This window comes from Oryx dammah, unplaced genomic scaffold (genome assembly GCF_014754425.2).
Source record: "Oryx dammah isolate SB20612 unplaced genomic scaffold, SCBI_Odam_1.1 HiC_scaffold_25, whole genome shotgun sequence".
Classification (NCBI taxonomy): domain Eukaryota; kingdom Metazoa; phylum Chordata; class Mammalia; order Artiodactyla; family Bovidae; genus Oryx; species Oryx dammah.
Genome location: NW_024070209.1, coordinates 98,393,771 through 98,413,852, shown reverse-complemented (window position 1 = coordinate 98,413,852; position 20,082 = coordinate 98,393,771). Strand labels below are relative to the sequence as shown.

The 20,082-nt window shown below is 55.4% G+C and overlaps 1 protein-coding gene across 1 annotated transcript in view; it reads left to right on the top strand.

Moving 5' to 3' along the window:
* IER5L (immediate early response 5 like) overlaps window positions 1-1,826 on the top strand; it is a 2,902-nt gene extending 1,076 nt beyond the window's left edge. Inside the window, 1 exon segment of the mRNA XM_040225726.1 lies at window positions 1-1,826. Within this exon segment, the coding sequence (XP_040081660.1) occupies window positions 1-524 (524 nt within the window). The 3' untranslated portion in view covers window positions 525-1,826.
* Window positions 1,827-20,082: the final 18,256 nt, after the last annotated feature.

Here is a 20,082-nt window from a genome sequence, read left to right as displayed (position 1 = left end):
CCTCCCCCGGCTTCTACCGGGGCGCGTACCCGGCCCCCTCGGACTTTGGCGTGCACTGCAGCAGCCAGACCACCGTGCTGGACCTGGACACTCACGTGGTGACCACGGTGGAGAACGGCTACTTGCACCAGGACTGCTGCGCCTCCGCCCACTGCCCCTGCTGTGGCCAGGGCGCCCCGGGACCCGGCCTGGCGTCCGCCCCCGGCTGCAAGCGCAAGTATTACCCTGGCCAGGAGGAGGACGACGACGACGACGAGGATGCAGGCGACCTGGGGGCCGAGCCCCCCGGGGGCGTCCCGTTCGCCCCCTGCAAGCGCGCTCGCTTCGAGGACTTCTGCCCGGACTCGTCCCCGGACGCGTCCAACATCTCAAACTTGATCTCCATCTTTGGCTCGGGCTTCTCCGGGCTGGTGAGCCGACAGCCGGACTCCTCCGAGCAGCCGCCGCCGCTCAACGGGCAGCTGTGCGCCAAGCAGGCGCTCGCCAGCCTCGGCGCCTGGACTCGAGCCATTGTCGCCTTCTAGGGACCCCCGAAGGCACGGGGACCCGTGGCCCCGCGGGGCTGGGGCCAGACAAAGACTCGGCCAAGGGGCGAGAGGAGGGAACGAACGGGCGCCCGGCCACTCCGGGCTGAGCAGGGGGTGAGCAGAGGGAGACGACTGATGTTTTATAAATTGTAAAATAAAAGAAAAAAGAAATCTAAGATCTTGGACTTTATTTTTGCAGAGAGAAAAAGCGCCTATTTAAGTATGCTTTGTGTCTCTCCTACTCTTTTTTTTTTATTGTAGTGATTGCAGTGGTGTTTAGCGAGGAGCCAGCCACGTGAGGAAGGGCTGCTGCCCGGAGGAGGTGCCGGGCAGCCGGGGGGCGAGGCAGGGCGCCCGGACCGCCGGGGGCGCAGCGCAGGAGGGCGCGGGGTCCCGGACGCCGATTCCAATCAGACGTCAGACCCAGGAAGCCCGGAGCTCTGTTCTCTCGAGTCCCTCCGCGGGGTGAGGAATGGGTCTTGTGAAATCCTGAGCAAAAACAAAGGCAAACTCTATCTCCGAAAGGGAGGTTTGGGTCACATTTCCTCTCTGGGGGCGGCCTCCAAAGTTCTCAAAATGAGAAGGCAGAAATGAAAACACTTCAACTTTTTTTTTTTCTTTTCTTCCCGGGGCGGGTGTCTTGAACCCCTCGTCTCCCCGCCCCTCTCGCTCTGTTCTCCTCCCCTCCTCCACCCGTCTTCCAGACCCGGGGGTGGCGCTGGACACCCCGACACTCTCGGACACTGTTTGGGGAAAGGGTAGGGGGCGGGCACGGCCGACTACATTTCCCATCATGCCCAGCACTGCGGTCCCCACTAAACAAAAAAGGAAGTCGATTCCTTCACCTGGATCCCCGGCGGCCCCGAGAGAGGGAGGGGCCGGGACCGCCGACTGCGTTGGAGACTTTTCACTAAGTTCCTGGTCAGATGTGGTGTGTGTGTGTGTGTGTGTGTGTGCTTCTAAGTTGCACTATCTTAGTTCAGCCTTCGGTTGCATTTCATGAAACCAGCATTGTTCGAGCCCGTAAGAACCCCGTCCTGTGTCTTCAGCTTGATAGATTTTGTTTAATTTAAAGCCTTTTGTTGTAAAAAAAAAAAAAAGGTGGGGTTCGCCTGCAGCCCCTCTGGTTCCCTGCCATCAGCACCATGTGGACTCCAAAACAAGTTGCCAACCCTTCCTTTCTTGGCCCTTCTCCCTCCTTCCCCTGTATTTTTGTGCATTCTGAATTGTGTATCAACCGGGTAAAACTGTTCCGATGATCTGTTTAAATTTATCATCTTAATAAAAAAGTCGACTCTAGAGGATGGCGGCGCCTTGTTTTCAGATCGGCCTGGAGGTGGCGGGAAGGATAGAGGGAGGTGACACGAGCCCCCTACCTTCCTGCAAAGCCCAGCTCTCCTTGCCTGGGAGGGCAGGAGCTGCCCACATCCGCAGGGCCGGGGGTGGGAGAGGGATGGAAGGGAGTTCTGTTTGCTGGGGAAGAAGCCGGTGCTGCGCGCCTCCCCGGCCCCCCGCCCCCCGCGCCGCCTCTGCAGAGGGGCCTGACCCCCACGGGAACCGGTCCCCCCGCCCCCGCCCGCCTCCAGGGTCTCCAGCAGGAAGCCGAGCGAGCTACCATCACATTTCCTAACCCAGCCAGGGGCGCAGAGCCTGCTCGGCCTCAACTCAGAGCTCTCTTGGGCCGGGGAGAGCCGCCGGGGGACATCGGGGGCTTCTGGGCCACCCACAGTCCCCGCCCTGCGCCTCCGCCCGCACGTCCGCACATCTCCGGCTGCAACTTGGGGAAGTTTTTTCCTTTTTTTTTTTTTTTTTTAAGTTGAGTTTGTTATCACTGCTCGGTGCCACTTGGTGGTGTGCTGGCGGCGTCTCCCTCCCTCCTCGCGCCCCTCCCCTCTCCCTCTCCGCGCCCTCCCGCCCGCCTCTCTTCTTCCCTCCCCAGTAGATGGAGGCAGGAAGGCTCCAGGCGCGCTCTGCGCTCTGACCACCTACGGAATGACCTCAGAGTGGGAGAATGTGCCAAGGCCCCGAGGAAGCTCGCGTCCTCCCCACTGGAACCAAATTCACATCTGGAGCCGCGCCTCGGGCCCGGGCGCGCGGGGTGGTTCCAGCTTAAGAGGGGATAGGAAAGAAAGACTGAAGGGGAGGAAAAAAGAAAGAAAGAAAAAAAGCAAAGTGGCAGCCTGCTCTCGATTTGATAGCCGCCCCCCTCTCTCTCTCCCTCTCTCTGTCCCTGGCTGTCTCCCCAGTGCCCTCGCTCCCCTTGGCTGCGCGAGCTCCCCCATCCCCCACCCCCCACCCCAGCAGGACGGCTCACGCCCCCACCCCAGCCTTCACGCCCCGCCGCAGGGAGAGGAAGGGCTGCAGCCGAGAGGACCCCCCACCCCCACCCCAAGCCTCCGAGAGGCGGACGCAAGCCAGTCCCAGGAGCCCGCTGGGTTCTGGGTCTCGGTGCCGCGCGAGGCGAAGTTCTCGGGGACACTCCACAGCCAAGGGGTTTGGCGGGGGGAGGGGGACCGCGGAGGTGGGGGCCGCGAAGGGCCCACGATGGGGGAGGAAGAAAGAGGGAGGCTACGGAGGCGTGAGTTCCGGGGAGGAAAGGCACCTTCACCCCCTCACACACACAACCAGGGCTGTTTTCTCGGCCTCCTACGGGAAGAGAGGAGTCTGGAGCTGCTGAGGAGGGGGAACGGTGTGTCGCCCTCCTCCCCGTGCGCCCCCCACCCACCCATCCCCTGCAAGTCTAAGGAATAGCCCTTTGATGCGCGGTTTTGAGTCAATCCACCAAGCCAGTTGCCACAGCTCCCCCTAGCGCCGCTTGCAGGACGCTGCAGAGACTGAGGCTGGGAGTGGGCGAGGCACAACCCGGGGTGGCGGGGGGTGCTGCGAGGGGCTGCTCCGCTCCCACCCCGGGCTCAGCGCAGTCTGGCTCGAACCCTGGCTGGAGCGGAAACCCGGGGGCAGCGTGCGTTCCCCACTCCGGGCCCGCCTCGAGGAAGGACACGTGGTCGGCCGCCTTTGTTGGGAGGGCGGACCTGGGCATCCGAAGGGACCAGCCGAGGGGCTTGGGACCTACCACCTGTCCCTTACGGGCAAAGGAGCGTGGGTGGTGGCCTGCGAAATAAGAGCTCTGAACTGAACGCGGCCGCGGACCCGGGTTGTCCTCTCCTTTGCTAGGTTTTCTTGAGCTTCAGCTGTGCCCAGAGACCTCAGGCATATTGGGATCCAGGGATCCCCGTGGGCAGGGGGTGGAGGGCGCCGGGAGCACCCGGAAGAGAGATGCCCTCCCACTCAATTATCTTTTCAGGGCCAAGGGACCTTGGGCAGCCACGCAAACGGTCAATGCCCTGAGCACAGCGTGCAGCAACCAATAACACAATCCCCTGGCCAGCCACCTCTCACACTAAGAGGGTCCACCTGAAATAGCAACACAAGCCGTCCTGATGTTACAGTACACACCACACTGAAGGCCACACCCACCCAAACACACTGTCCCCAACACAAGAGCCCTAAGGAGCATCCCCACTCCACTCGATGCCATGACCCCTCCCCTGAAGTTTGGCGAGACCTCTGCCTGCCCTCCCAGGACATCCTGAGAAACTAACATATGCTCCCCAGCAGAACACAACTGAAAGGCAGGCAACATGGGTCTTGGGGAAGGAGGAAGAGGGGCAGGCCGGCAGGCAAACCAGGAGTCCACAGACCCAGGTCCACAGACAAGCCCTGCTCTTTCCAGGAAAATGACCCAGACAGGCCCCACAGGAGCCCGTAGGCAAGACTTGGGGTTGGGGGGCACTCATTGAGGAGGTAGGGAGATTGGAAAAGAGTGGGGACTTAGTGATGAGGCAGAGCTTTCAGAGAAGAGCAGTTCTGGAAGCCAGAGCTCTAGAAAGCTCTCCCCCCCTCCCCAAGTTAACCAGCGCGTGCACACACACACACACACATGCACACACATACACAATTCCCCTAGCTCCTAGAACACCGCAGGTTCTGCTGCCCTTGATACGTGGTGTAGGGCTGAGCCAGGCTCCAAGCTGCGCTCCTAGCAATATGGAGCTGCTGGGATGACAGCTGAGAGCCTGGGAGGGCTGCCCTCTAGAGAAGCCAGGGGCTGGGGATGCCCTGGGCTCCCAGGAGGGTCGCTGTGTGGGGTGCTGAGCTCTGAGGGCTTCTGTTCTGTGTATGTGTGTGTTTGTGTGTGGGTAGGTGGGTGTCACTCTGGTAACAGGGTGTGTCTTTCTGCCTCTCCATGCATGGAACACACATTTGCAGGGTGCCCCACTTAGTGCCCTAGCCAGGGCAAAGCACTGAGCTGATCATTGCAAAAAGGAACATCAAAGAAAAGGACAGCAGAGTCCCTCTGTATGAATTCACAGAGTTTTCCCAGCTATGCTCAGAGAAATATACTATGAGCATCCTTGTTTTAGAAATGAGAAAGTTTGCCCGAAATCACACAACTATCAAGTGGCCAGTCTTACTGCTGGAGTTCACAGTCTAGTGGAGAAGAATTTATTACATACTACAGTGTGAGCTGTCAAATGACCCTGATGTTGTCTAAATAGCAACACTGGTAAGTTCCAGCTGAACCTGAGCTAGCAGATTGGGTGCACACATCTTCTGACACTTCATGCTCTGGGTGGAGGGATGGAGAGACACACAGGACAGTAGTGTCTTATCCCACCCCACCCAGCACAGAAACTGACCTCTTCCTGGTATTTGTCAGGACCCTTATGATAGGGAACAGTGGACTGACTGGAGCCAGCATGGGAGGAAGTGGGATTTCTTTGTTCCTGGCACTCAGCTGTACAGTGGGCAAAGATGGAGCAGGCTTCAGGTACAACTGGATTCAGGGACAAACCCAGATGCTCTCGCTGCCTCCTGTGACTTTCTTCTCTGCACTGGGCGCCCACTCTCCTACTGCAGACCCATTTCTCCTGACAGCAGCTCTGGCTTCCCATCCCACATCTTCGCCACCCAAGAATGGCTATCCTCTTCTCTTGTCACCTCAGAAGATCTCAGGGAAGGACCATGTCCTGTCTCAAACCTGGAGCAGAGTTAGAGGGTGGTTGGTCGCCCCTGCTGAAAGCTCACGGACAGAGAAGGAGCTCTCTTCTCAGAAAAGGGGTACTCTACTCAGAAAAGTGACAGACCAGAGATGTCCTCCAGAGAGAGGAAGTTAAAGGAGGCATTTTCACGTGGGACTTGGGGAGACCCAGGGCACAGGCATGGGTGCTTCAGGGCCTGGGTGATTAAATGCAGCCAACACAGCTCTGGAAAAAAATACTCGCCTTGCTCCTCGCCAGGATAATGAGGCCACAGGGCCATCTAATTCTTCCCAGGGCTGCCACTCAGAAATCACCAGAGGAGGGGAGGCTGTAGCCCCGGGGCAGGGACAGTGACATGAGCCACCCTCGGGGGACTAGGGCAGTGGATACCTGCAAGGAGGCCTAAGTGGAGGAACTTGGCTGGAGCTCATACATGGTTCCCCCTGGCACTCCCAGACCCAGCTGAAAAGGCTTTGAAGGGAGGCCAAGGTGCTGGCCAGCGGAATGGAGAGGGACACGCTGAAATTAACATGCCCGCCTGTACACCCCCAGCTGGCAGGGCCCAGGGACATCTGGGGAACAGGTAACATTATCGATCACATGTGTAGACGAAACCGACGAAACAGAAGCTGGAAAATACTGCAACAGTTGAAAGGTGGAGAGAATACAGATGACCTTTGCTTCACCATTGCACATTTCTGTGTTTTCCAAATTTTCTACAATGAGCATGTATCACTTTTATATTTAGAAGAAAAAAATTAACACCGCATTTTTCAGAGGAAAAAAATGTGATGTGACAGGTGCTATCATCAGTGTTCAGCATGCTACAGAGCAGAGTGCGAGGAGCAGGGCTATTCAAACTTTCTGAGGCAGGCTCAACCCCTGAGAACAGAGCTCTTGACCAAGAGGCCTTGGCTTCCCAGAATTCAGCATGCCGCACTCTGCCTCTGCCAAGAGACTGTGAGACAAAAAGACAAACCCCAGGGAGGCATTCTGGAGGGAGCCTTGCTTGTCCTCACCTCTGACCCCTCTCCCAACTCTGCCCCGTCCTTCCCATCAATCGTCACAGAATGTTTTGCTCAGAATTTTGCTAGATTACCTGACCAGGTGGGTAGTTAAGAGGGAAATGCTTGGGAAGTGCCTTCAGTGACTTAAGCTGAAACTAAAGACAAAGTGGCAAAGCTCAGCACAAAGGTCTGTGGACTAGGAGTCTGGAAACCCAGGGGCTGACTCTGGCTTGGCCATAGGCTCGGCTTGGGACCTGGGATGAGCTGTTTTCCTAGCCGGCCCACATTCCCAGGTCTGAAGGGATAGAGTGGGAGGAGACAAGGAAGGTCTGAATCCAATGTTGACACTCCAAATATAGACAAAAGAACCATTGCTTCCAGCCTTCTGATGTCTAATCACAGTAAGAAAACCGCTGGTGGCAAGATCAGACTCCATATCTACACACGAGAATGGCCACCTGCCTCTGTCACTGACTCATTCAAAAAATGCATGTACTCACCCATTCATTCAAATATATTGAGTACCTATATATGCCAGGCCCTGTGCTAGGCACCGAGGATGTGGCATAAACAAGACAGAGAAGCACCCTGCTTTTATGGAGCTTATGTGCTAATGGAGAGACAGACAATAAGTAAGTGAACCACTGAACGCTGAGATAAGTGTTGTGGGAAAATGAAACAGTGAGGAGCTGGCAGCATCACTTTAAATCTGGTGATCGGAGAGGGCGATACATGAGCTGAGATCTGACTAGATCAGCTGTATTAGTATAGCCTAAGCTCTGCTGCAGTAACACATTAATCCCCAAATCTCAGCAGTTCAACACAACTTAGATTAATTTCTTGATCATGCAAAGGCCAGCTGAATGGGACAACTCTCCGGGATGCTTCCCCCCACACAGTGTCTCAGTGGCGATTCAACAGTTGGATTATTCTGCAAGGGAAGGAATTCTCCTCACTTAACGCTCACAGCCCATTGACCAGAATTAGCCCCATGACCCCGCCTAACTGCAAGGGGCCTGGGAAAGAGAAGTGAAGTGCCGAAGAGTGAGCCCTAGAAATCTCTACCACGCTAGCTGGGTGAACAATGGGGGAAGAGCATTCCAGGCAGAAGGACTAAACACAGGAACTCATTGGCATGTTGGAACTGGAAGATGGCTCTCAAGAGGCAGAGGGCCATGGCCAGAGTGGCAAGGAGGTGGGACCAGAGGAAGGCAGGGATGGGAGGATTCAGTTGTCACCCAAGAAGGGGCTTCCTGGAATGCCTGGCACACAGCAAGCACTCAAGAAATGGGAGTGATTATTGGTGTTATAGAAAATTCCTGCCTTCCCCCAGGGCAATGGTGGGGAGGGGGTGGCAGGGACAGAAGGAGGGGATAAACCAGTATAACAACAGTCTGGGGCAGCTGTTCCAACCAGTTTCCCTGGTGACCCGGAGAGGCTGAGCTTTGTCCTTCTTTCCAATGGACAAAGTAGGGTGGGAGGGCTGTCCTAGAGCAATACACCAGTTCCCTGTGAGACATCCCCTCCCTGGAAGTTATTAATATCAAATGAGAGAATGTGGACCAGCACGCAAGGACCAAGCACCAGAGGGCTTCCTGGGGCCACCTCCCCATGAGGGGGGCCTGTCCAAAGGTGGGACTTGTCGTTCTAAGTTAAGCCACCAGAGCCACACCGACCTGGTTACACACAAGGCTTTGCCAGTTTCTAGGTGACACTAGGCTCTTTGCGGCCCTTTTCCAAGTCTCCAAACCCTTGTCTGCACAGCGAGGATGCTTGTGAGCACCCACCTATGCCAGGAGCCTTCTACAGCCCCACGCCTGCCATACAGCCAGCGCCCAATAAACCAGAGTTGCGATATCGTCACTGGTCAGCTCCACTCAGACGATACACACCCTCTGCAAAACGCAGGACACTTTTTCTACTGACTCTCTCCTGTTGAACAAAATTGATTACCTAAGAAGTAAGAAGATGCACCTTTATCCAGAGAGACTCAGTCAAGATCTTTTCACTGCTGGGACTGCAGAAGGCGAGTTAAACTCTGGTGGATTTTTTTTGGGTCTTTCCACAAATTGGCACGTGTGTCTTCAAAAACGTTAACCTCCAGTGAGGTGTCTGGGTACCTTCGAGGCCTGGCTATGCCTGACAGTCAACTGTCACTCGGTGCGGGTTTAACGACTTCATTCAGGATGTAGGCTTGGTGATGGAACGAACGAAGAGATGGGTTCAGGGAGTGGGTTAAAGGAGAAACAGTGGGTGAGAGGTGATCTGCCCACCCTCCCCCAGTCAACCCCTTCCCCACCCCCAACCCTTGGGTCTCTAACTCCTCCCCTACTCTGCCCCCGCCAACCCAGTCATTTTCTGATGTTTCTTAAACACTCCCTAGAGCCTTTCTCACTTTCCTTCCTTGGCTCCCAGACACCCTCCAGGCCACACACACACACACACACATACGTCCCTCAACCCCAGGGGGGAACGTGAGGGTCTCCTTTGACACCCATGTCAACCAGCCTGAGGAAGGTTGGAACCCTGAGGAATAAAGCTTCCCTTTGTTGGGACAAAGAACGGGCGGTCTAACTCAGATAAAGGACCCAGCCGAGAACAGAACAGGTCCATTCGGGGAGGGAGCAGTCAGATCTCTGCGTGACTCACAGGCATTTTGGGGATTGTGTTGTTCAGTTGTGTCTGACTCTTTTGCGACCCATGGACTGCAGCACGCTAGGCTTCCCTATCCTTCACTGTCCCCAGGAGTTTGCTCAAACTCATGCCCACTGAGTCAGTGATGCCATCCAACCATCTGGATGGATGGACAGTTCCAAACGCTTTAAGCCAAGCAAGAAGTCCAGGTATCCAGATTCCCAGGCCTGGATCCTCTCCTCTGCAGGTCCCCCCTTTTGCAGGCCTCAGAAACTCAATCGAAGCTGACTGAAGCGAAAAAGAACGTCACTGGCTCAGGAACTGGAAAGTCCATCGTGTTTTAGCTCCAGGCACAGCTGGACCCAGAGGCTCACATGATGTCACCGGGGCTCACTCACAGTCTCTTGGCATTTCCTGTCTCTTCTTGGCCTTTTCTTGGGTTTTCTCTGGGGCGTGAGCAAGAGTGCCACCAGCCAGGGCCAGCTCCACCAGCACAGGACCAGTACAGTCACCACCAGGGTCCCACGTTCAAAAGACTCCAGGCCTGGGGTGTCATGCCCTGCCGTCTTGATGGGGCTTAACATTTATGCCGTCCTGAAAGCCATAATCATTTTGACTTTGAATCTGCGTTTTGTAAGTGAAATGTGATGAGACAATGAACCATGAGCTGAGGGCTTGAAATTTCAACTCCCTTGCCATCCTGCCTCCTGGTACCTCCTTGCCTCCCTGGAAGAGGTTCTCTGCCCCTGACTCCCCTATCTCTGGCCCCTGGCCCTGCCTGGCATCCCCTCTCATGTGACCACTGCTCCCCTTCACCCTGGGAACAGACAGGGAGGTTGGGGTCAGACTACATGCCCAGCAGCGCCACAGGGCATGGCGACAGCGCTTGTTACCCTGGGTTGGAAGTACCATGACCCATCTAGAAACCAACCAGAGACTGTGACTAGGAGGAGGCGAGCCTCTTACCTACCCTCCATCCAGGGACAGAGGTGTGTGTGTATGTGGGGGAGGTCATCCCTCTGCTGGAGGTTGAGATGAGTCATGTTGTGGGGGTGGTGCCTAGATCCAAGCTCTGATCAGAACTCAGCACATCAGCCTGCTGGTTGGTGGGAGGAGTAATTCAGTAACTGTCAGGCCCAAGAGAGGCAGGAAACACACACGTGGTCACGCATGGCCTAGTGGAGGGATGTCTGCGAGGTTCTGCAATATCCCCTCAGCCACTCCACTGGCCTGGGGGATCCTCTCCTCCTATGTGTGTGTGTGTGTGTGTGTGTGCTGGTTGCTCAGTCGTGTCCAACTCTTTGCAACCCCGTGGACTGTAGCCCATCAGGCTCCTCTGTCCATGGAATTCTCCAGGCAAGAATACTGGAGTGGGTAGCCATTCCCTTCTCCAGGGGATCTTCCCAACCCAGGGATCAAACTTGGGTCTCCTGCATTGCAGGCAGATTCTTTACCATCTGAGCCACCAGGGAAGCCCTCTCTCCTCCTATAACCTTCTTGAATCTGGTTTGAATCTGTCTTTTCCGGCCATGTCAAGGTACCATCAAGGACTAGCCACAAAATACAAATTGTGTAACTTGTGTTACATGAATTAACTGCTCTAATATTTGCATTTTAAACTGGTATTGCACAGTATGAAGACGAATGGTAAAAATTCATGCTAATCACTTAACATTTTTATTCTTTTCTTACTTAGAATGACATAGCAGATAGAAAAAAAAAAAAAACCACCACAACAAGTTGAGAGCCTGTGGAAGGAAGGAAGTGTTCTAGCTACTGCTAGTGGTACTTTTTTTTGCTTTTTGAGCAGGGGATCCTGCATATGTATTTTGCACTGGGCCCACAATTACACCGCTGGCCCTTCCATTAGCATCCCCAGGATAACTTTTCCCCAGCTTACCAACTTTGGCAGAAGGGGCATCTTCCCATGGCTCCAACAGGAAGTGCCAGGGATGCCACTCATTGGCACAGTCTGGGTCAAGTGCTCATCCCTGAACCAATCACAGCTGATGGGGAGCCAGGAGCCCTCTGATTGGCCAGGTCTGGGCATGTGTCCATCTCTAAGATTAAGGGGATTGGTCAGCCCACTTCAGCCCCTTTCCATAGGTTCTCCATAGGGAAGAGGGATTCTATGCCCAGAAGAATGATGGCTGCACAGCCACCAATCCCCGATATCCGTCCTCTCACCTCTCTTGCTTAGCGTGAAAAACAAAACCCCCAAAATATCAGCTGGGCAGAAAGCAATTTAGTTCTACTCTCTTGGCTCGTAACTGCCCAGTCTCCTTTGTGGAGCCCAAATGGCAACTCACTCCAGCATTCTTGCCTGGAGAATCCCCATGGACAGGAGCCTGGCAGGCTACAGTCCATGGGGTCGCAAAGAGTCGGACACGACTGAGCGACTGATACTTTCGCTTTCTCCTCTTCCTTGAAATGAGGGGAGGCTCTAGACTCAGACCTTGGCCCCCTTCTGAACCTTCCTGTCACGTTCTCCCAGCAAAATTCATGCAGTCCCATCGACCTGCTGACAACTCCATCTCCAGCTGGGACCTCTATGCCGAATGCAACCCAGAGGTCCCAGCCCTGTGTGACTTCTCTTCTTGGGGCACCAGGCATCTCAGAACCCAAACCCCTGAGAACCACCCCCAACACCTACTCCACGGGTCTTTCCCATTCCATCAATGGCACCATCATTCAGTAAGTTGCACAGACCCAAAACATCAGAATATCTGAACTCCTTCTTTTCTCAGAAACCCAAATCCAGCCCATCAGCAAATTCTGGCAGCTCCCCTTCAGAGGAGATTCACAGCCCACCCTCTCTTCACCACCATTGATTTTGCTCTCCTAGTCCAACAACAGCATTGCTCCCCTGGATCACTGCATTAACCTGCTAACTAGACTTCCTAGTTTTGTGGTCGCCGGTGTTGTTGTTTTTAAATATTTATTCATTCGGTTGCAATGGGTCTTAGTCTCAGCCTGCAGGATCTTTTGTTCTGCCATATGGTAGTCAGTTCCCTGACCAGGGGTCAAACCTGAGCCCCCTGCATTGGGAGCACAGAGTCTTAGCCTCGGGCCCACCAGGGAAGTCCTAGACTTCCTATTTTGCTCTCAGCCTCCTATTGTCCACTTTCCTTCTCTCCATTCTCTGGTATTTGAAGATATTTAAAACAGACGGTATCCCTCCCCAACTCGAAACTTCCCAGAAGTGTAAATGTTCAAAACCAGTTGGAAGGTGGAGGGCAGGGTTCATCTATAGAAACTGCCCTTCCCGTTGGTGTAAATACTCCCACCTCAGCGATTCCAAGCTGCCAATGTGATGTCACTGAACGTCACAGAGTGGGAACGAGATGTTCACAACCAGCTTGCAAAAGCCAGCTGGAGGAACTCCAGCACATTCTCCTGCTGACCCACTCAGATCAAAGCACAGAGTCCTTCTGTGGCCCAGCTGGCTCCGTGCTGCCCAGCCTGGCTGCCTTTCCACTCATGCCCTTGCTTCCCATCACTCACTGCCCTCCTGCCTCTACCTTGCCCTCCAACCTGCCAAGGCTGTTCCCACCTCAGGGGCTTAGCAGGTGCTCTGCGAGGGTGTTCTCACGGCTCTCTCCATGGCCGACTCTCGCTCCCACGTGACCCTGACTACCTCTCTAAGGTAACACCCCACTGTTGCATTCTCCCTGATTTTTCCATAACCTGTATCACTGCCTGATGTTTTTTTTTTTCCATTTTTTCTTTTTTAATTTGGTTGCACCGGGTCTTAGTTTTGGCACGTGGGATCTAGTTCCCTGACCAGGGATCGAACCCAGGCGCCCTGCACTGGGAGCTCAGAGTCTTAGGCACTGGACCACCAGGGCAGTCCCACTGCCAGATGTTTTATGGTAGGTTTATGTGTCCATTCATCCCTCTTCCTCACTAGGGCAGGAAGACATCCTCCCCTTCTCTGTCCCCAGCTCCTGGGGAGAACAGTGTACCACACATAGTAGGTGCTCAGTAAACTTCTGTTGGCTGAATGGATCCACTTCTCTGGGTCAGCCAGGCACTGGGAAGATGGTATGAATAAGTGCTGGCTCCTGTCAGTGAAGCAGAGGAGGCCCACGGGGGAGGCCTCCGATGCAGAGAAGAGGCCAGCTAGGAGGCCTGTTTCCAGCAGAGCCCTGACCGCCGGAATGGACCCTTTGACCTTTCCCTCGCATGTCAGGTGGCATCTGTCTGTTATCCAAAGCAGGGCTGTTCCATCTCTTTCCTTGCTGCTCGGCCCCTCCACCCCTGGGGATCTCCCACAAATAGCCTACCCAAAGCCAAGTTCACATGGTCTGCCCTGCCTCCATCCAGGATGCTGCCTTGTGACTCTCTGAATGAACCACAGAACCATAGAACTTCAGAGCTAGGGACCCTGGGAAGTTGTCCTGCCAGCCTGGCCCTCCATGGGCCCCAGGGCTCCTGCACTGGGCCCTGGGGAGGGTCAACTTGACACCTGGGACCCCATCCACCCCATGCTTTCCAGCTTTTCCTAGAACAACTTCAAGAAGTTGTATTCATTCTTTCACTCTGGTGGCTCAGGCAGTAAAGAATCTGCCTGCAGTGCAGAAGAAGCAGGAGATCCAGGTGGATCCCTGGAGAAAGGAATGGCCACCCACTCCAGTATTCATTCCTGGAGAAGTCCGTGGACAGAGGAATCTGGTGGGCTACAGTCCATGGGGTCACAAAGAGTCAGACACGACTGAGTGACTAACACTTTCACACTTTTCACTCAGCAAAGAATTACTGGGCACCTACCTACTCTGGGAGCACCCTGATTCTGGGAAGGATTGAGGACTGGAGGAGAAGCGGGTAACAGAGGATGAGACGATTGGATGGCATCACCAACTCAATGGATATGAGGTTGAGCAAACTCCGGGAGATAGTGAAGGACAGGGAAGCCTGGCGTGCTGCAGTCCATAGAGTGGCAAAGGATCAGATTTGACGTAGTGACTGAACAACAACCTACTTTGGGGCAGTCACTGTTCCGGGCATTGGAGATTCAGTGGTGACCACAATCGACCTGGTTCTTGCCCTCACCAAGTTTCCAATGTATAGAACAGAGGGCCTATGTCAGGACAGAGGACAGCTGATGTGGTCAGGGCTGCCACTGCAACCTAGAGAAAGCAGGGACGGCCCCTGGGAGTTGGCGGCATCTGACCTGAGCCCTAAACAACCAGACAGAGCCGCTGTTCAACCTGGTGCCCAGGCAGGCCGAGCAGAGAGAACAGCAGGTGCAAAGGCCCTGGGGCAGGAGCGAGCTTGGCCTCTTAGAGGGCCAGGGAGGAAGCACAGGCAGTGGGAGGAAAATGGAAAGGGTCAGAGGGGTCAGATCGTAGTGTGAGTTTTCTGCTGGGAGTGAGAAGCCACTGGTGGAATACGATGGGACTCACCTGCGATCAGCTCAGTGTGGAAGCCAGGTTCAGAGGGCAGAGTGGAACCAAAGAGGGAGATACCACAGGGGACTGCCAAGAGCGGACAGCCACTGACACCAAGGTGGCCGCAGCGCAGGTCAGAGAGAAGTGGGCAGAGTTGGATTATAACTTGGATGGACCCAGGCTTCCCTGGTGGCTCCGATGGTAAAGAAACTGCCTGCAACATGGGAGACCCAGGTTCGATCCCTGGGTTAGGAAGATCCCCTGGAGAAGGGAATGGCTATCCACTCCAGTATTTTTGCCTGGAGGATCCCATGGACAGAGGAGCCTGGTGGGCTATATAGTCCATGAGGTCACAAAGAACTGGACACAAATGAGCAAATAACACTTCTACTTTCACTTGGATGGATCCAATTGGACCTGCTTGTGGGATGGATTTGGGGAATGAAAGAAAGACAGGCTAATGTCTGGATTGGGGGTCAGATGGATGATGCTGTCCGCAGAGACAGGCTGCGTGGGTCTGGAGGAGAAGCAGGAGCCGCCGGCCACCAGCAGTTTCCAGGACTGTAGAGACTCCTCCTCTTGCCCAGCTGGAAGGGCCTCGTCCTGCTCACCAACACAGGACCCATGTCAGACAAGCCCACTTCCCCTCTGATTCCACAGGAGGAGCCAGAGACCTTGGGCCGCCACTGAAATCCTCCAAGCCCATTTCATCATCCCTAAAATGTGAAAGTGATGCCAGTTTCCGGGCTCGCTGAGGGGGCCTTGTGAGGGCACATGTAAGCACATCTTGCAAGCTGACACGTGGCTGCCCGCCAGCACTGTCATTACCGGCCTTGCTATCCGCCTCTTCGTTGTCTTTGTGTGGGCCAGCTCTGCCTCCCAGAAGGAAGAAGGGTTCTGGGAGAAGGTGCCTCTCAGACAGGGCTGACCCTGGAGAGACGAGCTCTAAAGAAGGAAGAGGATTGGGGGCTCTAAGGCCAACTGAGCATAGAACAAGGCAGCCAGGGCCACCCTGAGGCCTCAGTCCAGGAGAGGCTACTGGGGCGTGAGCTTTGACGGGAAAGAGAGACTCAGCGCCGCCCCCATCCAGCCAGTACCTTGATCTGCTTGGGCCTTGATTTACTCCTCTGAGAAATGGGTACATAGCTGGCCCATAGTGAGGATGAGGTAAGACATGCTTTCAGGCACTTCATCCAGGGTCAGACACACAGGCTGGGCTCAGGAGCTGCCAGCTCCGAGGTCCCTCAGAGGACACTGGCAGGGGTTAGGGTGCGCGTGGCTTCTGGGGCCTGGAGCAGCAGCGGCAAATGAGGACATGGTGTCGGGCGGGGGGGGGGGCGGTGCAGGAATGTGTATGGAGTGGGGCGGGAACAGCCCCTGAAGGAGATGTTCAGCCAGGACTCACCAGGCCAGTGTGATCCAGGCTGGAAGTCAGGCCTGGGGTCAGCAGTCAGCAGAGGGACCACCAGGCCCAAGCTACACTTCAGAGCCTCCCCGCGGGTTCCCACTGCCAGGGGCTCTCGACCCACCTGCAGGGGAGCCTCCCTGCCCACCTCCCATCCTCTACGTTCCCATCACCCACCTTGTATGTGGTGTATTGTCCTGAAACATCTGTGAGAAACTAAAGGCCATGATGGAGCTCAAGGGTTAGAACATCCACGTGCTGTGTGTGTACACGCAGTTGTGGCCAGCTCTGTGACCCCCACGGACCATAGCCCGCCAGGCTCCTCTCTCCATGGGATTCTCCAGGAAAGAATACTGGAGTGGGTGGCCATTCCCTTCTCTGGAGGATCTTCCCAACCCAGGGATTGAACCCAGGTCTCCTGCATTGCAGGTGGATTCTTTACCGACAGAGCCACCAGGGAAGCGCCAGTATAGTCCCAGGCAAATAAGGAGGCTAAAGGGGCCAGCAGGCCAGGAAGTCTATGTAGAGGTCAGCGAAAATCCAGCTGCACAGACCCAGGAGCAGCGGATGGAGACCAGCCCGGGACACCGCCCACTGCCTGGCGGGAGGCGATGCATCGCCCCCTGCTTCTTTCTGTTCGTGGGGAGTCGACTATGTGCCGGGTGCTGTGGACGCCACCCCAGCCTTGGGCTCTGGACTGCCATCCACACGCACACATAGAACTGAGAGGTTCAGAGGGGTGCAGACCCTTTTTCAAGGTCACACAGGCAACCCGGTCCCCAGGTCCTTCCCACCACCACACGCCCTAGAGCCCTGGTGCTGTCCCCAGCATACCTGGCGTCGGGCACGGGGCCCTCAACGTCCCCTGCTCAGTGGGGGGTGCTGCCCTGAGGCTCTGCCCCTTTGCTGGGACTTGGGAAAGCAGCCTCCACAGTATTGAAAGCTGTGGGAAGAATGGAACCATTCATGCCATTGGTCCCTTGGTGTGTGTAACTGAGACCACTGCCACCCCTAATGCAGGTCGCAGACCAGGGGGCCACAGGCTCCCCTCCACTCCCGTCCACCCAAAGGCTCTGGGAGGAATCAGCCTGCAGGAGCTCTTGCCATTGGTCCCTGACGGGTCGCAGAGTCAGACACGACTGAAGAGACTTAGTCCCCCAAAGACTCCTCTTGGAAGCCTGCAGCCCACCTGCCCGCCTCCCTCTCAGAGACTCTGCTAGAACATACCGACTCCTGACAAATCTGAGCGAGTCTTCCCGCCCCCCTCTTTCCCACCTACCTCGCTGTCAGAAGTACACCAGACTCCAGTGCTCTTTAAGGGGAAGGTTTTTTTAATTCTAAAAAATGACCTGTGGATATTATGTGTGTTCGTGTGCTTGTGCGTGTGTGTGTGTGTGCTCAGTCATGTCCAACTCTTTGTGACCCCATGGACTGTAGTCTGTACATGAGATTTTCCAGGCAAGAATACTGGAGTGGGTTGCCATATCCTAACCCGGGGGGATCTTCCCGACCCAGGGATTGAACCTGTGTCTCTTCCATCTCCTGCATTCGCAGACAGATTCTTTATCACCACCTGGGAAGCCCATGCCTTTGGATATTATAGAAATGCCTGTGGACACTATAGAAAGATTTAAAAATCAAATAGGAACAACAAAAAGCAAAGTTAAAAGTTCCCCATAATCATTAGCTTTTTCTTCTTGTGAGGTCAATAATGACGTTTAACACCTTCATAACCAGCTTTTGGAGGCAGAAACAGTGAGGCAGAGCTTCCCCAAATCCTCACACCCCCACCACTCAGCACCAAGCACATTACTATCCAGAGAAACAGCCTTCTGGTCCTTTGTCCAAGTACATGGACAAACAGAGAGACAGACTGATCAAAAATATAGATTTTTCACTTTTTTACAAAAAGAGGTTGTACTTTCCTAAGCGGTAAAGAATCTGCCTGCCGATGCAGGAGATGCAGGTTCAATCCCTGGGTCGGGAAGATCCCCTGGAGATGGAAATGGCAACCCACTCCAGTATTCTTGCCTGGGAAATCCCATGGACCTGGGCGGGGGCGGCTACTGTCCATGGGGTCACAAAGAGTTGGACACGAGTTAGCAGCTAAACAGCAAACAAGCAGTTGTTTTAGCTACCTTCCCTGCTTCACAACAGGTCAGAAGCATCTTTCTAGAAGAATACATGAAAAGGCATCATCTGATGGCCCATTGTACGGCTGCTCATCCGGCCTCTAACAATCCCCCACTGCCGGACACCAGGATATGTCCAGTGTTCCATTAGGAGAAGTCATGCTGGAACAGGCTCTCGGAGGAGTGGTGGAAGGTGAGGGGAGCTGTCTGTATTGTTCACTGTAGCACCCCAGCACTCAGCACAGGTCTTGGAGCCGAGCGGGCTCTGGCGATGTTTGCTGGATGAATGAATCAACAGAAGCCAGCCTCTCTAGCTCCCCTCTACCTGTGACTCTGGTGCTTGGCCTGCGGGAGCACTCAGGTTCCCCAGGGCTGCCTACTGCACTTCTGCCTTGGTTTTTGTGCCTTGGAACTGCTCTCTGAAGTCCCTCGCACACCCCAGCTCCAGCGCTGGCCGGCTGGCCTCAGGACCCCCTCTGCCTCAGCAGTTTCTCCCTGCCTCCACGCTGGGTGCCCAGCCTCCCTTCCTCCCTCCCAATTCCCTTGGGCGATCTGGCCCACTTCTGTGCCTCCAGCATCCTGGAAGGGCCCCTCACTCCGTCACAGCCATCCACAGATACTTCCATGGTGCCTGCAGTGTCCAGCACCCTCCCAGACCCATGGCAGGGAGCAGGGATGATGAGCCCTGAGCTTAGGGGGTGGGCCTCAGGAACCCCCAGGAACACCAAGCAGAGAAGTTGTGTCTGCAAAGCAAACAGCCCCCTCCCAGCCCAACTTCCACCTAGATGGCTGTCCCCCAACCCCCCCCGAGTTCCCTTAAAGATCCCGGAGCAGCTGCGCAGGCACACGGCAGCCAGGTGAGCCAAGCCCTCAGAGCAGGGACAGGTGGGTGGTCACACAGACACAGCCAGGACATCTGCCTGGTCTAGGGGGCGAGGCGAGGGCCTGAGGAAGTGAGGCCTCAGGTGAGCCCTGAAAAAGGACCAGGGGCTCCCAGTGGGGGAAAGAGTTCTGGGGAAGCGGCCAAACCCTAACTATACAGTGGCCCCGGGAGTCCGAGAAGCAGAGAGGAGGCCAGGGCCGCTGGTACTGAGAGAGACAGGGTGGGAAGGGAGCCTGAGGCTGGAGCACCGGCAGGGCGGCAGGCCAGGGTGCGTGGCGGGGGCGGAACCTGGAAGGCGCTGCAGCCTGACTCCTCTCCCCACTGGGGACGGGGTCTCAGCAGCCCCACCAGCCTCCCCTCAGCCAGGTCCAGCAGGTCTACCCAGAGAGCTCCTCAAACTCTGCAGCCCTGATCCAGTCCCGCTCCTTCCCCTGGGTGCGCCCAGGTCCTCAAGAACCCCACCTTCTCCCTTGGCACCAAATCCCACCCAGCCTTCCCTTTGCAGCCCAGGGCCTCTCTCCGCCCTTCACAGGGCCTTGCCTGTCTCCTTCACCACCCACTAGCCCTGGCACCAGCGCCAGCTTCAAACCCTGTACTCGGACGGCTTTCCCCCGTTTCCCAAATCCCAGGTGGACAATCTGGGTCACAGGTTTCTTTCTGTCTCCACACACACACACACACACGTGCACACATACACAAAGACACACACAGGCGCACACATATACACAAACACACTGGGCAATCTAGGTCGGTCTCTCTCTCCCTCTACACATATGCACACACAGGTGCCCGCGATGTGAGAGTTGGAGGGTGAAGAAAACTGAGCGCCGAAGGATTGATGCTTTGGAACTGTGGTGTTGGAGAAGACTCTTGAGAGTCCCTTGGACTGCAAGGAGATCCAACTAGTCCATCCTAAAGGAGATCAGTCCTGGCCTGGGTGTTCTTTGGAAGGAATGATGCTAAAGCTGAAACTCCAGTACTTTGGCCACCTCATGCTAAGAGTTGACTCATTGGAAAAGACTGATGCTGGGAGGGACTGGGGGCAGGAGGAGAAGGAGACGA